The sequence below is a fragment of the Arvicanthis niloticus genome, chromosome 7 (genome assembly GCF_011762505.2).
Source record: "Arvicanthis niloticus isolate mArvNil1 chromosome 7, mArvNil1.pat.X, whole genome shotgun sequence".
Classification (NCBI taxonomy): Eukaryota; Metazoa; Chordata; class Mammalia; order Rodentia; family Muridae; genus Arvicanthis; species Arvicanthis niloticus.
In genome coordinates this window covers 81,794,296-81,808,275 of record NC_047664.1, presented here as the reverse complement: position 1 = coordinate 81,808,275, position 13,980 = coordinate 81,794,296, and the positions used below count along the sequence as shown (strand labels likewise).

At 37.7% G+C, this 13,980-nt stretch overlaps 1 protein-coding gene across 10 annotated transcripts in view; it reads right to left on the bottom strand.

Moving 5' to 3' along the window:
- The window catches only part of Adgrl3 (adhesion G protein-coupled receptor L3), a 721,722-nt gene that overhangs the window by 144,050 nt on the left and 563,692 nt on the right, over window positions 1-13,980 (bottom strand). For all 10 annotated transcript variants that reach the window (XM_076938716.1, XM_076938717.1, XM_076938710.1 and 7 more), the window contains 2 exons: window positions 3,838-4,140; window positions 1,545-1,648 (listed from right to left, as the gene is read on the bottom strand). In XM_076938716.1, the coding sequence (XP_076794831.1) occupies window positions 1,545-1,648; window positions 3,838-4,140 (407 nt within the window). The remainder of the gene's footprint in view (window positions 1-1,544; window positions 1,649-3,837; window positions 4,141-13,980) is intronic.

The window sequence follows — 13,980 nt, the reverse complement described above, 5'->3', positions numbered from 1 at the left end:
GCCTCCCTGAGCCTCCTCTGTTAAAAACTAATGGAGAGAGCTCAAAAGATTCTTCTGAGCACTTTATAAACTTACATCATTGTTATAAATTCCAGTTGACTAAATTCTTTAATTTAAATGTAATTATAGTATATCCAAACTTTATAGACCCATAAGGATTAAGCAGAAATGCTTTGGATGAACAAGACCAATTTATTATAAAACAAAACATCTCCTCCATGAATCAAATGGGCAACAGCTGTCTGGTCTTTAAAAGGAATTATCTCTTTTGTCCTAAGATTAGCAGGGCTGCAGAGGAAAGGAGGGAATTAACTATCATTATCAGTTCAAGTCACCCGGTAATTTCTGCAATGAAATAGCCCAAGCATATTCAGAAATTATCATGAAAACACTCAGCTTTCTAGGTGAATTATTATTGAATTTATATTAACCCCTGGGCTAAGTATCTAGGGAACTTTTTTTTTTCAAGTTGCTAATGTAAAAAGATACGCTGCTGATCTCTTAGTCTGATCACATCCAGGGAGAGTTATTTGCCCCCGGGGTCTGAGCTACATTGTAATAAAATCAAAGGACATAAAAGCTGTGGCAGGAACAGTGCGGAAATTGGAGAAGCCTCATTATGAATGGCAACAAGTATGGAGATGCATATGTACGAGAGTCACAGAGTCAGTAAAAACCTCAGCTCTTCCTTGATCGACGGTGCACAGATAGTTATAGCTCATTCAGTAAATGATCTACTGGGTGGGTATTTATGGATTATTATACAGAATATTATTGAGGATAAGCCTGGTTAAAAACAAATACAGAAAAGAGTAAATGGCGCAGGCAGGCTTTTAGAAAAGCCATCATTTGTAATATTTTTCAGGCCAAAAAAAAATTTTTTTTTTCAGAAATTTCACAGCACGGCTAATGTGCTATAGCCGGACCCTGCATTTTAGAAGTGCATAAATCCACATAAATTGCCGTAATAAGGATCTATCCCAAAGCCCTTTTGGCATAAACGCACATCTGGTCTCTGTTTGTAATGAAATCAATTCAAAGCTCCACAGTGCATTAATACTAAAAATGTTCAACATATTGCAACTGAATAAGCGCAAATTTGAGCCTGAAGATGTCATCACACATGTGTGTACTTTTATCACTGATAAATGACTAGGTTACACAACATTCGGCCAGCTGCTCAAGATTCCAGAGGTAGAATTTTCTGTACTATTTTATTATCTCCAAATAAAAAAATCCATATGGATGTAAGCTTAATTTTCTTTCTTATTGAAGGTTGATAGAAGTGTGATTAATAATAAACTAATTATAAATAATAATGCCTGGCTTAAGGTATGGACTTGCAATTTAAAAACAACAGAATCCTGAAATTAGCACATCATGTATTAAAGGCTGTTTTTTAATTTTAAATTCTATTAAAATAAAACTCTATTAAAATGTGCTGTTATACATTAATTTTTAAAGTATCCTATTTGCTTTCCAGTACAAGTAATCACAAGAAAGAGACAGAGCCTGCTAAGCCTCCCTATGGGCTTCATATTTACCTTCTGTGTTATGTGGTTGACCCAAGGAGAAGAACAGTTGCTGAGATCTGGTCCTTGAGGATCCCATATTCCATCAGGAGCAAGACATAGGTAAGTTGATACACCTACAGACAGAAAGAGACATTCCTGTTTCAAATACTCACGTCACATTTCTTAAAGTCACTTCATGTCTTTGGTAACATATATATATATATGTATATACAGATTTTTATATATATACATATATATGTATATACAGATTTTTATATATATACATATATATATATATATATGTATATATATAAATCTGTATATACATATATATACAGATTTACAGATTAGATAATTGTATTGAGATAGTGTCTATTAAACTCCAGAGACAATGCTTTGAAAGTAAATGGAACTGGACAAATGTTGAACAACAAAATAAAAGAATCTAGCATTTTTAAGAATCTGTTGACAACTATTGTGGGTATGGGGAAGAATTTCATGATTAAAGACCATGGAGAGCTTGTTTGAGTGGACTTTGTGTTCTGTTCGTAGGGGTAAGATAATGTTAGCAAAGCAGGCCTTCAGGAAAACTAGGTGGGAAAGTCCGTCTCAAGTAGAGGAAATATGTCGCATTTGGGAGACGTCAAGACTTTCAAATGGGGCTTCGCTTCGTTGAAGGAGTTTTATTTAATGAATCTGGAAAGGCACGAAAGTTGGGCCATAAAGTTCCTAAGTCTATTATGCTAGAAATTAGTAAAGAGTTTTTTAAGAAGAAAAGAATGGCAAGATTCAGGTTTCAGAAAAGTATCCCTGGTGGAATAGAGGATGGATCTGAATATGGCTGTGGCTAAAGAGTGGAACCTAAGACGGACACCCAAGGAGAACATGTGTAGGCCTGGCCTTGGGGTCTAAAAGGAATACAGAGGTCTGTGAAATCAGGGCTCAGGTATACTGGCAGAACCATTTAAGTCCTGGGAGAACTTCAAAAGCACTACACTGATACTCTTCCTCAATTTTCACAGGACAGTGATGATCTTTTTCAGGTGTGTAAAGTGCTTGCTTTCAAATAACGGTTTTCACTCATGCTCACAGGAACTGTCTGGACCATCCAGGTTGCTCTCACTTCATTTAGAGAGAGGAACTGACCTCAGTAAGAAAGATGGCAATCTTATGGGGTTTCCTGATTCCAATGCAACAGAAAACATTAGAAACAAGTATTCGATTCCTTTTCAGAGAGAGAAAGAAGGGTGCTAAATTTTTAAGCACTTTGCTAAAATGGGCACTTATAAAAAAACAAGACCATCTCTGTTTTTCTCAGCACTCTGTGTTATGGAACCTAAAATTATGTATCTACACAGTTAAAGGAGTCAAGGGAATAATGTCCAAAAATGGCCCATAAGAACACATGTATGTATACTAATTGTGTGTATATATATATATATATATATATATATATATATATGTATATATGTGTATATATATGTATACATATATATGTATATATACATATATGCATATACAAATATATATATATATTTGATGAATAATGCAAAAATTTGTTGGCGTGTCAAGTGTTATGAAGTTCAATGAAAATGACAAAAAAGTAGAGTATTTGTTTTAAAATGATAGATATGACTACACCTTGGTATATTATAAATATGGCAGAAATAAAAGAGGTTCAGGGACATCTATTTCTTAATTATCTCCTGGAAGAAGCAGGAGAGATTGTTGTTAGATGGATGCTTGTGAGTAGGAGATGGCACCCAGCAGAAGACTCATGACCATGTCAGGTACCTTTGGCTACCAGGGAACAACTACATAAAAGATATTCATGATTTCTCCTTTTTTTAAATGCAAGATATGATCAATGCTCATCAGGTTATCTAGACTCCTACAAACCCTAGTTTCTGCTACTAATATCTACCCACTTGAGAAACACAAGACAAACTGAAAGCAATCCAAGGACAGTGCAGAGAAGCTGCAGGGAGGATCTGGCTCTGTGTAGCATCATCTGACTCCAAGCACTGACACTGAAGAAAAACGATCACTCAAAAGCATTTCTACTAAATTCTCACCCATGACTTCTGCAGGTTCTCTTACTAAATACTGATAATGAAGCACTCATTTGGTTGAGTTCATAACATAATCAAAATGTTAATACATAAAATGGATAGTAACAACAAAAAGAGAACAATGAAGGGAACTAAAAGGAGAGGAGAAAACAGAAAAAGAGAAACAAATAAATGAAAAGGAAACAAACAGTGTGAAAGACAGCAAGCAAAATCAAGGAAGCCCCGGGCTAGGCTGGCTGGAGCAGGCTTACCTATGGTTCCTGCTGGGCATGGCTGCTTTGCTACTTGCCCCTGTCGGGTCTTAAACCACATGATTTCTCGTGCTTCGACAGCCTCACAGCTCTCTTCCATAGCTGGGATTTGAGAGGCTGCAGATGGCAGGTGTGTGGTGATGTCATCCAGCACCTCTACCGCTGGAGACGGCGTGCTGGTGCTGCGGTTTCTTCTGCCCGGCAAGGATGGGGTGGTACTCCTCCCTATGTTCCAGGTTGTGGTCCGGAGGGTGGTGCTGGTGGTCGTGCTGCCCATACCCAGGGGTCCTGTGGTAGAAATCCCTGAAACACAATTGGAAAACAAACAAACAAACAAACAAAAAAAAAAAAAAAAAAACACCTACATTGCCTGCTCACAGGATGACCTCAGGACATCCCAAGATCAGAAACCAATGACTTCATTTGCATTTTAGACACGGCAAAAACTTGTCAGTACCAAGGATCAGAGAGCCACTAGCGTACTAAACCAACCATTTGACTTCTGCCGAGCACATGCTTTTAAGGTGTTTTTATTTTATTTATTTTTTTATTTTTCCTAACTTGAATCACAGAAAACACGATTACAGCACAATAAGATTCTCTGTAAGCTTCTCAAATGCTCTCAACCTTTCTCACAATAAAGAATTAAAACCATAAACCTTCCACTTACAATTTTCAAACTAGGCATAGAGAAAAGTTAGATAAGATATTATATTCATATCAGATGCTGCGGTTTGAATGTGAACAGGTCACTACAAGTTCATTTGAGAAAAGTTGGTCCACAGATGGTGGCTTGAGAAATGGTGCATTTATTGTAGGAAGTAAGGCCTAGCTAGAGGGGGGAGGGCCAGTAGATGGGGAGTTGAGGTGGGAGACCTGTGAATTATATCTCGGCCAGGTGTCAGAGGGACCCTCTGCCCTCTGATTCAAGGAGAGAGATCGAGCAAGCTGACTCACACTGCCTTGGATAGAGCCAACCCTTGTCATGCCCCACTGGCCATGATAGACTAGAGATGACAGACGACATGGCAGACCCAAAATAAATCCTCTCATATATATGAGTGTGTGTGTGTGTGTGTGTGTGTGTGTGTGTGTGTGTGTGTGTTTTCATTCATGCTCATAGGAACTGTGTGGACCCTTCAGGTTGCTCTTCTCTTTTGGAGGAGGAACTGACCTTAACAGTAAGAAAGAAGGAAGTCTTCAATATATATATATATATAAACATGATTATATATTAGTTATATATATGTAATGTATAAGATAATGTAAGTTTCTAAATATGATAAAGGAAAAATGATGAAAACAAAGAGAACAGAAACAAAAATCCTTATATACACGAACAATTAATGAAAAGAAAAGCCATAAATTTAAACAGGGGGCATGGAGTATACAGGAGGAGCAGAAGGGAGGAGAGGGAAGGAAAAATATTGTATTTGTATTATAATCTCAGAAAGAGCAATTCTGAGTACAGTCTCTTATTATATTTGATTTGAGTACCTTACTGGTCTACATTTAGAACTGACCCAAGTTTAAAAAACAACCAAGTCTGATTTATTAATGTAAACTATAAGCACTTCATGAGAAATTATGTCACTAAATTACTAATTTCACTTATTAGCAGGAGACTATGGGGACTTTGGCTTCAGCCTGGTGTAGGATAACTCATACTAAGAGACTTTGGAGATCCCTTTGACAGCCTTGTTGTCTTTCATAGATTAACTGCATAGCAATAAAACTCTGATTGTCAAGCCTTAGTTGCCGCAGAAGAGATACCACCACCTTCATGAGAGAGAGTTTACTGTCCATAAAACTTCCCCATCCAGGGCTGGGATGGCAGAGGCAGAAGGCATTGCTTTCCGAACATCAAATCACTGTAACTGTAGATTCCTATCATGATGCTCTCTGACTTCCTTTCCTTGGTTTGCCTTACCGTCTTAGTTTTCTGCTTCTCTTTGATTTCTTTGTACATGAAAGAAAAGTGGGCAGGGAAAATGGTAATGTGGGCTGTTATACCTACAACTTCTTCAGGTTGAGAGAGGAAGGAAGAGTATCTCTTTTCTGTTTCGCTCCCAAGTGCATTGTGCACTCTAAATTGCAAAGCTTGGCTGATTGATTGTCTCTCTTTCTTCTGTCTGAAACCCCTGTAGGTGTTCCTGTCTTTCCCCAGTCACTGATGTACTAGGAGTCCATCACTGCTGGTAAATGAATACAGTAGGGTTTCGACTGTTTTTCTGATAACAGTTACAGAAGACTAATATGGGCATATGCCTCAGTATCTACCATTCTAATTTAAGAGCTCAGGGTTCACAAAATGTAGTCATTAACTTTCATGTCTGCTCTAGACTAAGAAACTTTTAATAAAATAGTTCAAAATGATGAGAGAAATTAGTGTTTTAGATTAAAAACAACAAGATGTGTCTAAAAGCAGATTTAGAAACCAGCAAAAATACATCAAAACATTGGAAAGTAAGAATAAATTAAAAAATTAAGAATGTAACACTATGATTCATTTTTTAAAAAATTAATGTCAATGTATCATCATTGGGATGCAAGAATATTTTGATTTTTTTTTCAGATGAAATTTGTTTTTCAAATGACAGAAAATTTGACTTCTTGCTACTTGGGAAATGTTAAGGCAATAGTTAAAAGTGAATCTCATGGTTTTTTTTCTTTAATTTAAGTAAAACCAGCTCTCATTTGTACTTGTGAAGGGACCACTTAGAGGAACTGTTAAGCTTTTTGACAAGGACTATAATCTTTTCATTGATAATGAGCTGTAGTTTTTATTTCAAACAAAGCCTTGCTCATTCTTTGTCTTTTTAAGTTTGATCACGTAAAAAATGGAGACTTGTGGAGTTACCTGTTATTAGCTAAATAATCTTATGCTCAAATTAACTTGTTTGAGAACCTCTTTGAGTTGGAAGGGAAAAATACTTTTAAAATAGAAATTGTTTTTTCAATTGTCTTCTTTCTAGAGAATTATACAGGCACTACAGAATGCTTTCAAGATGAATGCCTTGTTTAAAACTGGATATTTTAATTAGCATTTAACTAGGAGGGAGATTAGTTGAGCAATAATTTTCTCTATAAAAGTACATGACTATAGGTGTGTACAAGACAATGGCAAAGTGCTACAGGAATTTTACTTATGGTGGCTCCGGCCTCACAATTTTCAAATAGATCTTTTAGAAAAGATTCAGTGTGTGTATCAGTATGTTCTAATTAAATGAGCCATATTTTTGAGGACTATTTCATCACAGCAAAATATTTTAGAAATAGCACCTCCATGTAATAGAAATTCTTCTTTTTCTGAACTTAACTCAAAGCATTTTCTACTTTTCCACAGAGGTATGTCTTAGAGTGAAAACTAGACTGGGTTACTCTCCCTTTCAAATTCTTAAATGTTTTCTGGATACTCTCAAAACAAAAGCAGACCGTCTTTTACTTCATGCTCAAAGCCCTCCATGAGCTTCTCTAGGTCATTCTGAAAACTCTCTCATCTTCTTTTTTTTTTTTTTTCCTCATTCATCTTCTTATTCATTGTTTAAACTACACAGGATTCATAGTACCACATCTGCAGTCTCCTCGGTCACGGGGCCTTTGTCCATGGGACAGAGCTCCCCTGGCCATTTCTATCTCACTATGCCCCTCCCTCTGCTTTGACTCACACATTATATGACATATGACTCCATGAAAGAGCATTTCCAGCCCTAAGCCTGGATTATATGCTAGCATGTGTTTTGTTAAAAATACATCTTCTGAATTCAGCCTTACCAAGGGTAATGACACAAAGTTAAGAGGATGAATATCAGGGACAGATCAAGTAAGGAAGCAGATGACAGAGGTTCAGGGAAAATGGTCAAGACTATACCACTGCAGTAACATGGCGGGGCTAAATGTCTCTAGATAAATAGGCTAGAAAATGTACCGGATTCATTAATCGATGCTTATCACTAAAGAAAACCACTAGACAACGCAAAGAGTGAAGAACCTGGGAACATGAACATCTTTCCTTGAAAATGACTCTATCTCGACACAGTCATAGTGAGGCAGATACTGTCAAAAAAAAAAAATCAGCTCAATACAGACATCCTAATTTTAAGAATCAAGAACGAATTTCTTTTCTTGGAACTGTGTCACTGAGAAATGCCTAAAAGTGGAGATTGTCCAATTCTGTTGGAATTTAAACAGAGTAACTGTCGATGATTTTAACCACCATCTATCCTTGCCGCCCAGCTCCTCTTTGCTAACTGCTATGCCGGGATCCCATGGGCCCTGTTTGATGCCAGCTTTTGGCAGAGTTAAGTACTAGTGAAATACACTACGTCCCTTGAGCTTGTGAGGGAAAAAAAATTGTCTTATTGATAGATACTGACAAAAGAAATATCTGAATCCTCAGAAAAGCTGTTGCTTGCTGGGTTCCAGCCCGCATCACATGCTATGAGAGAGTCTTGATCTTCCATGAGGAAAGGATGTTGTGACAAGGTCTCAGTGGATGCTGCTGTGCCATCTCAGCTGCAGACAGCAAGCTTAATCAACCTGTGTGCTAAGTGTCTGCGTGCTGTGTATCTTGGAAAGGATACTGTGTGAAAAACCTAAGTTGGAATGACTACTCTTATATTTAGCATTTTATCCTAGTTGAATATTTTGTTTAGCTATCATTATTACTTTGTCCGTATTGAGTGTGTCTTCATAGCCTTATTCCTTACCTCTTCCCATCACCCCCTCCAAAAATAAAATGAGTCCTTCAATTCCCCTAGGTAATATCTATAGCAAGGCTTTGTAGTCAAATAATAAAAACTTTATTTATAATAAAAACGTTTTTATTATTTTACTTATCTCCTTTAATTTTTCCTATCTTAAACAATTATTACTTAGAACATTAATGAAGGTTTTGTAGAATATACAGAAAAAGTATGAAAACAATGGCAATTTTTATGATGATGATTAATGTTTTATAACACACTTGTATATTTGTAATTTCTCTTAAATTATGATCAAAATTATAGAGTGATTGATACTATATAAATTATTAATTCTAAAATGAAGAAACATAACACCAAACAGTAAGCAAATCACTATCTTATAATCAGGAAGTTAACTGTTCTCCTCTTGTTGCATATCTCGGGCTTATAATACTTTGCTATGAAAACTGATCTTAAGCTGTGTGCATGTCTGAGATTCTAGAACTGGGAGGCAGTAGCCAGATGATCACAAATTATAGGCCAGCATGGACTGCATAGGGAGAGTCTGTGTGAAGCAAACAGGAGGCCTTGGTTCAGCTCAGCAGTGCAATGCTTTTCTACCACATGCAAGGTTCTGAGTTTAATCCCAAGCACCCGAGGCCACCCCATGAACAGAAAAGAAAGTCTGTTACCATGAACTGCTTAATGCTTCTACAATTTTCAGTCTTATGTAAGCTTTTAATACAATACTGAGGGAATAAAGCAATTCTAGTAAGGCATTACTATCCTTGATTATACAAAAATCATATTTGGGATAAACAGTTTTTCAAAAGATGTAATACTTAAGACAGAAAAGAATGCCATGTAATGCTAATGTAAATTTTACTTTGCAGACAACATGTTGCTTTCTACTCAGGCAAAATCTCCAGCCTTTTTTTTTTTTTTTCAGTTGTCCATTTTATTCTTTCCTCTCTTCAAAGCACTACGCTCTGCTGTTTTCCTGTTACGAATGTTTCTTTTGAATTACCCTCATTTCAATAGACAATACTCTGGCTGACTGCAAAAGCACTTTGTGCTCTGCACTTGCCAAGTATTCATTTGGATCCAAGGTCCATTACTAAAGCAAGCCTCCCAAGGGCCCAATAGAAGAAACGAGAAAGCTAAAACCAACCGCGTGCTGAGCAGGGCTTTTGGTTACTTGTGCATTGCTCAGGGTAGAAAGATGTTCTCCGTGATCCCCATAGATAGCAGTAGGTGGCAGCATATTTGATAAGACACAGTCTTAACGTGAAACACTGATATTATGCGTCTAGAAATTACCTAGTTCCTTTCAGAATTCATTTGTAGGACTTGCTGCATGGCCTCTTGAGAGTGGAAAACCATAGGCTATCAGCCATGTAGAGGGATATTTATTTCTGTAATTTGATCCACTTACGTCTCCTGGTTCTCTCAGGGTATTATGCTTATTGTAAATAGAGAAAATTAAGTGTTTTAATAAACATGAAATCATAATGGCCCTATTATATATGATAATAAGTGAAAATATAAGATTTTTAAGGGACTCTTCTTAAAACTTATCTGGTACATGTTAGATCCCAGAAAGCCAAAACCCACTAAATTTTTTATACTATATTAATGTTTCCATTATTTGGGGGCACCCATGCTTATCATCATGATTATTTTACATATGCATTAATTATGTTCCAAATATAAGTTGGGTGGGTATACTCATCTTCATTAGGGAGCTGACAGAAGGTAATTTATGAAAACTCATATAGTTTTCCTGACAACTTTGTATAGTTGTTGAGTGATAGGACCTGGATTCTAATCCAGATCTACCAAAATCTCTCCCTGTCCACTAGAACAATGCTTCTGCTGTAGAGTGAACATTTACACATGTTTATACCTGAAGAAACATAGAATGGATTTTGATATTTTTTTGATCCAAACTCATGTGTTTTTTTTTTTCTAAAAGATTATCCTATACACAGACATAATGGGAGTTTCCCACGTATCTATCTCCAAGGACCTAAGCAATTTTATAAAACTCAGAGACTGCTCTAACTCTAACTCAGAAAATAAGCCGGTGAGAAGCTACCATTCATAATCTCCACTTTTAAACTGTAAAAACTGAGGCATCGAGTGATTGGAAAGTTTCCCAGGGTTACAAATTCAAAATAAGAAGAAAGGAAACCCATAGAGTTTCTCCTCTCCACCAAACTCGGGAAATGGGGAGCTAGCAGTTGACCTTTGGCAGACCAGCTGGCTCTCTTTAGTTGAGAGTAGAGGATGCAGGCCTTATGGTGATCACCCACTTTGTTGAGGGCATTTCTAATTCTTTTGTGGGTTCAGACCTACTATAAAAGGGAACCTTCTTGCTGCTTAAAATAATGTTTGGACACAAATAAGCAATGAATGTGTTTCTGCTACTTTTCCAATTTACTATGTGCCAAAGAGTGCTCTGTTACTTACAGGCCATAAATGAGACAGAGAGAGGTAAGCCTTCCAGTCATAACAGCACTTATAAGTAATAAACTAGTATTTCCTTCATTGATTAAATTTGGTCCGTGACAATGTCATGTACATTTACAGTACATTCTGTCCACTCTCACCTCCTGCTCTCTTTCCTTTCCCACCTGTTATCCTTCATCCTTCCAGGACACGTGCCCAAACTCAGGCCTTTTCATTTTCTGAACCGCTGACTTTAATCAGGCCTGTCAGCCTGGCTACAGATTCAGAAACACCCATTAGAGCCTGGTGGGCTCACTGGTACACAAAGGCAGCGGGGACCTGTTACTCAGAATCCACCAGTGGCCTGGAACTCATTAGGGAAAGGTAAGGCCTATGAACCCCTGCCCTCCTTCCTCCAGGAATGGCTGTTAGCTGGTCCACTCTTGTCCAGGCCCAGCAACAACAACCACAGCTATGCTGAGGTCATGACTGAAATGGCTGGGTCAAGCTCTGTAGATACCATTTTGCATCTCTTTTCCATATCTCCCAGTTTTTTTCGGGTTTTTATTTATGCACCCACCACCCTGTCTCCCAGAATGGGCATTGAGTCCGAGAGGGGTGGTATAAGTGTCCAGTTAAGGCTGAGCACACAAATCCCATGTGCTCAAATATTCTTAAAATCCACAAATCTCTGGATTCATCACTTTTCACTGTGCTCCCTCTCTCCCTCTCCCTCTCTCCCTCTCTCCCTCTCTCCCTCTCTCCCTCTCTCCCTCTCTCCCTCTCTCCCTCTCTCCCTCTCTCCCTCTCTCCCTCTCTCCCTCTCTCCCCTCTCCCCTTCTCCCCCTCTCCCCTCTCCCCCTCTCCCTCTCTCCCCCTCTCCCCCTCTCCTCCCTTCCTTCTTGCTTGCTTCCCTCCCTCCCCAGTTATGGGCTCCATAAAGTGATAAGATACTTAACACGGTGATAGCATGGCCCCTTAACGTTCCATCATCTACCTAGTGTGTGCCAAGAACCAAGGCCTCCCAGAACTGTTTCTGGAGCTTTGCTTGAGCTAACGGGGCCTACCGGACACTCTGCTCATCCCCCTGTTTGCTGACCTGGTCCTAGATTTGACCCACCGTTTTCTACTCCACCTTGCAGCTGATTTCTGTCTGCAGGCATCATTCTCAATCCTGACTCCAGCAGCCCCAGGAGAAGCTCCCTCCAAGTGCTGCTCTAGCTCAGTATCTTATTAAGGCTCATCCTCAGCCTACTTCTGAACCCTCTTGGATTCTGCTTGTATTTTTTCTGTAACACCTACCTACACATAGAGCTATGCAGATGTGTTTACAGTGCAGTGTGTGGTGTGAGAACTAATATGAATAGTTAAGACTGAATAAGAATAAAAGAATATTCATTTGCCTTGACCAAGGTAGGCAGATTACATGACAAATCACAGTCATTGAAACTGTAGAACATTCCATTGATAACTCCCTTGTTATCCAGTAAATTTTGAGATTGTTGAACAACACAAGCATGCTTGTCTATGTTTCCAGAGTTGTATGCTCACAACAGTAGTGTATTACATTATAGTGTGCAAGTAGTTCAAAAAAACTTGAAACAAAAATTCCAGCATTTATTTTTTATAAAATTAACTTAAGATTGAAACAAACATAAGAACAGTAAGGTTCTCATGACAGCATTCAACTCCTTAAAGCAGAGTCTTCCTCAAGAAGCTTATATTCGTGTCCGACTATTTTATTTTCTTACGAAGTCAAGTGTTCACTCTTCACTGTGTATTTTCTTTAATAGTGACAAGGCTATTAACTATTTCATTCATTCAGTATTTTAAGTCATGATAGAGAGCTATAGAAGTAATTTATAACCGATACTAAATTCAAGCAATACCAAAAGTATACTGCAATTACTTCTAAGCAACCATCAGTGTACAGGATATAGACATCTGGTAAATAAATTAAATCATCTCCCACAATAGCATTTAAACTCAGTGTTTCCCTTTGAGAGCAAGAAAATTCTTTACTCTATTTTTTTTCTCATGCAAATATATTATCTGACATGTAACCAGTGTTTTGTGATTGAAGACTTAGTCTCCAGTCATTGGTGTTGTTTGGGGGAGGTTTTGATCCTTCAGAAGGTGAGGCCTGGTTGGTGGAAGGGTGTTGCTGTTGTAAGAGCTTGGAAATTATATTCCTGTCCCCCTTCTGTCCTGCCTCTGATTCCTGGTCTACCTATGCGTTCACACACTCCCCTTGCTACAGCTGTGGCTGTGAGCTGCTTCTGCCTCCATTCCTGCTTGCTGTGATGGGGTGCACCTTCTGTGATCCCGAATATGTCTTTCCTGCACTAAATTGCTTCGTTTGGGTATTTCACCAGCAAGGAGGAAATGACTTTATTTTGAATCATGACTTTATTTTGAAAAGTTACACTGTGACTTTGCTAAGCTTGGATGAAAATCTGTGATCATCCACTCCAGACTACATGTTATAGAAATATTTAACATAGAAGTGTTACTGCTTTATTTAGCAGTTTCACACCCATAAGACTATCAAGATTATAGGCTGAAGAAACAAAGTGTTTCTATAGATGCTGTATATTATTTTTTAATTTATAAACTAACTTTTAGCAACCATAGTATATGTTGTATATAGCTATGCAGACTACATATCACTATAATGGAGTGTCTTTATATAGTATTAAACAGAAAGAAAAATAGAAAACTTTGAGATTACAAAGACCCTCTCCACAAAATTACTTTTTAAAAATCACTTTCTCTTGTCTTTAAATAAATAACATAATTTTTGTTATAAAACTAAATGTAATTTTACACTCGAATCACAAGGAACATTCCTTAGCAGATATATTTAAGCATATGCCTAGACAAACAAACATGCGCTGATATTCATAGCAGGATCAGTTTTATCTACTTCCTACTGCACTACTGGACTACAGTATTATTTCAGAATTACTTTCTTCATTGAAAACATGTAGGATACAACGTCTGTGAT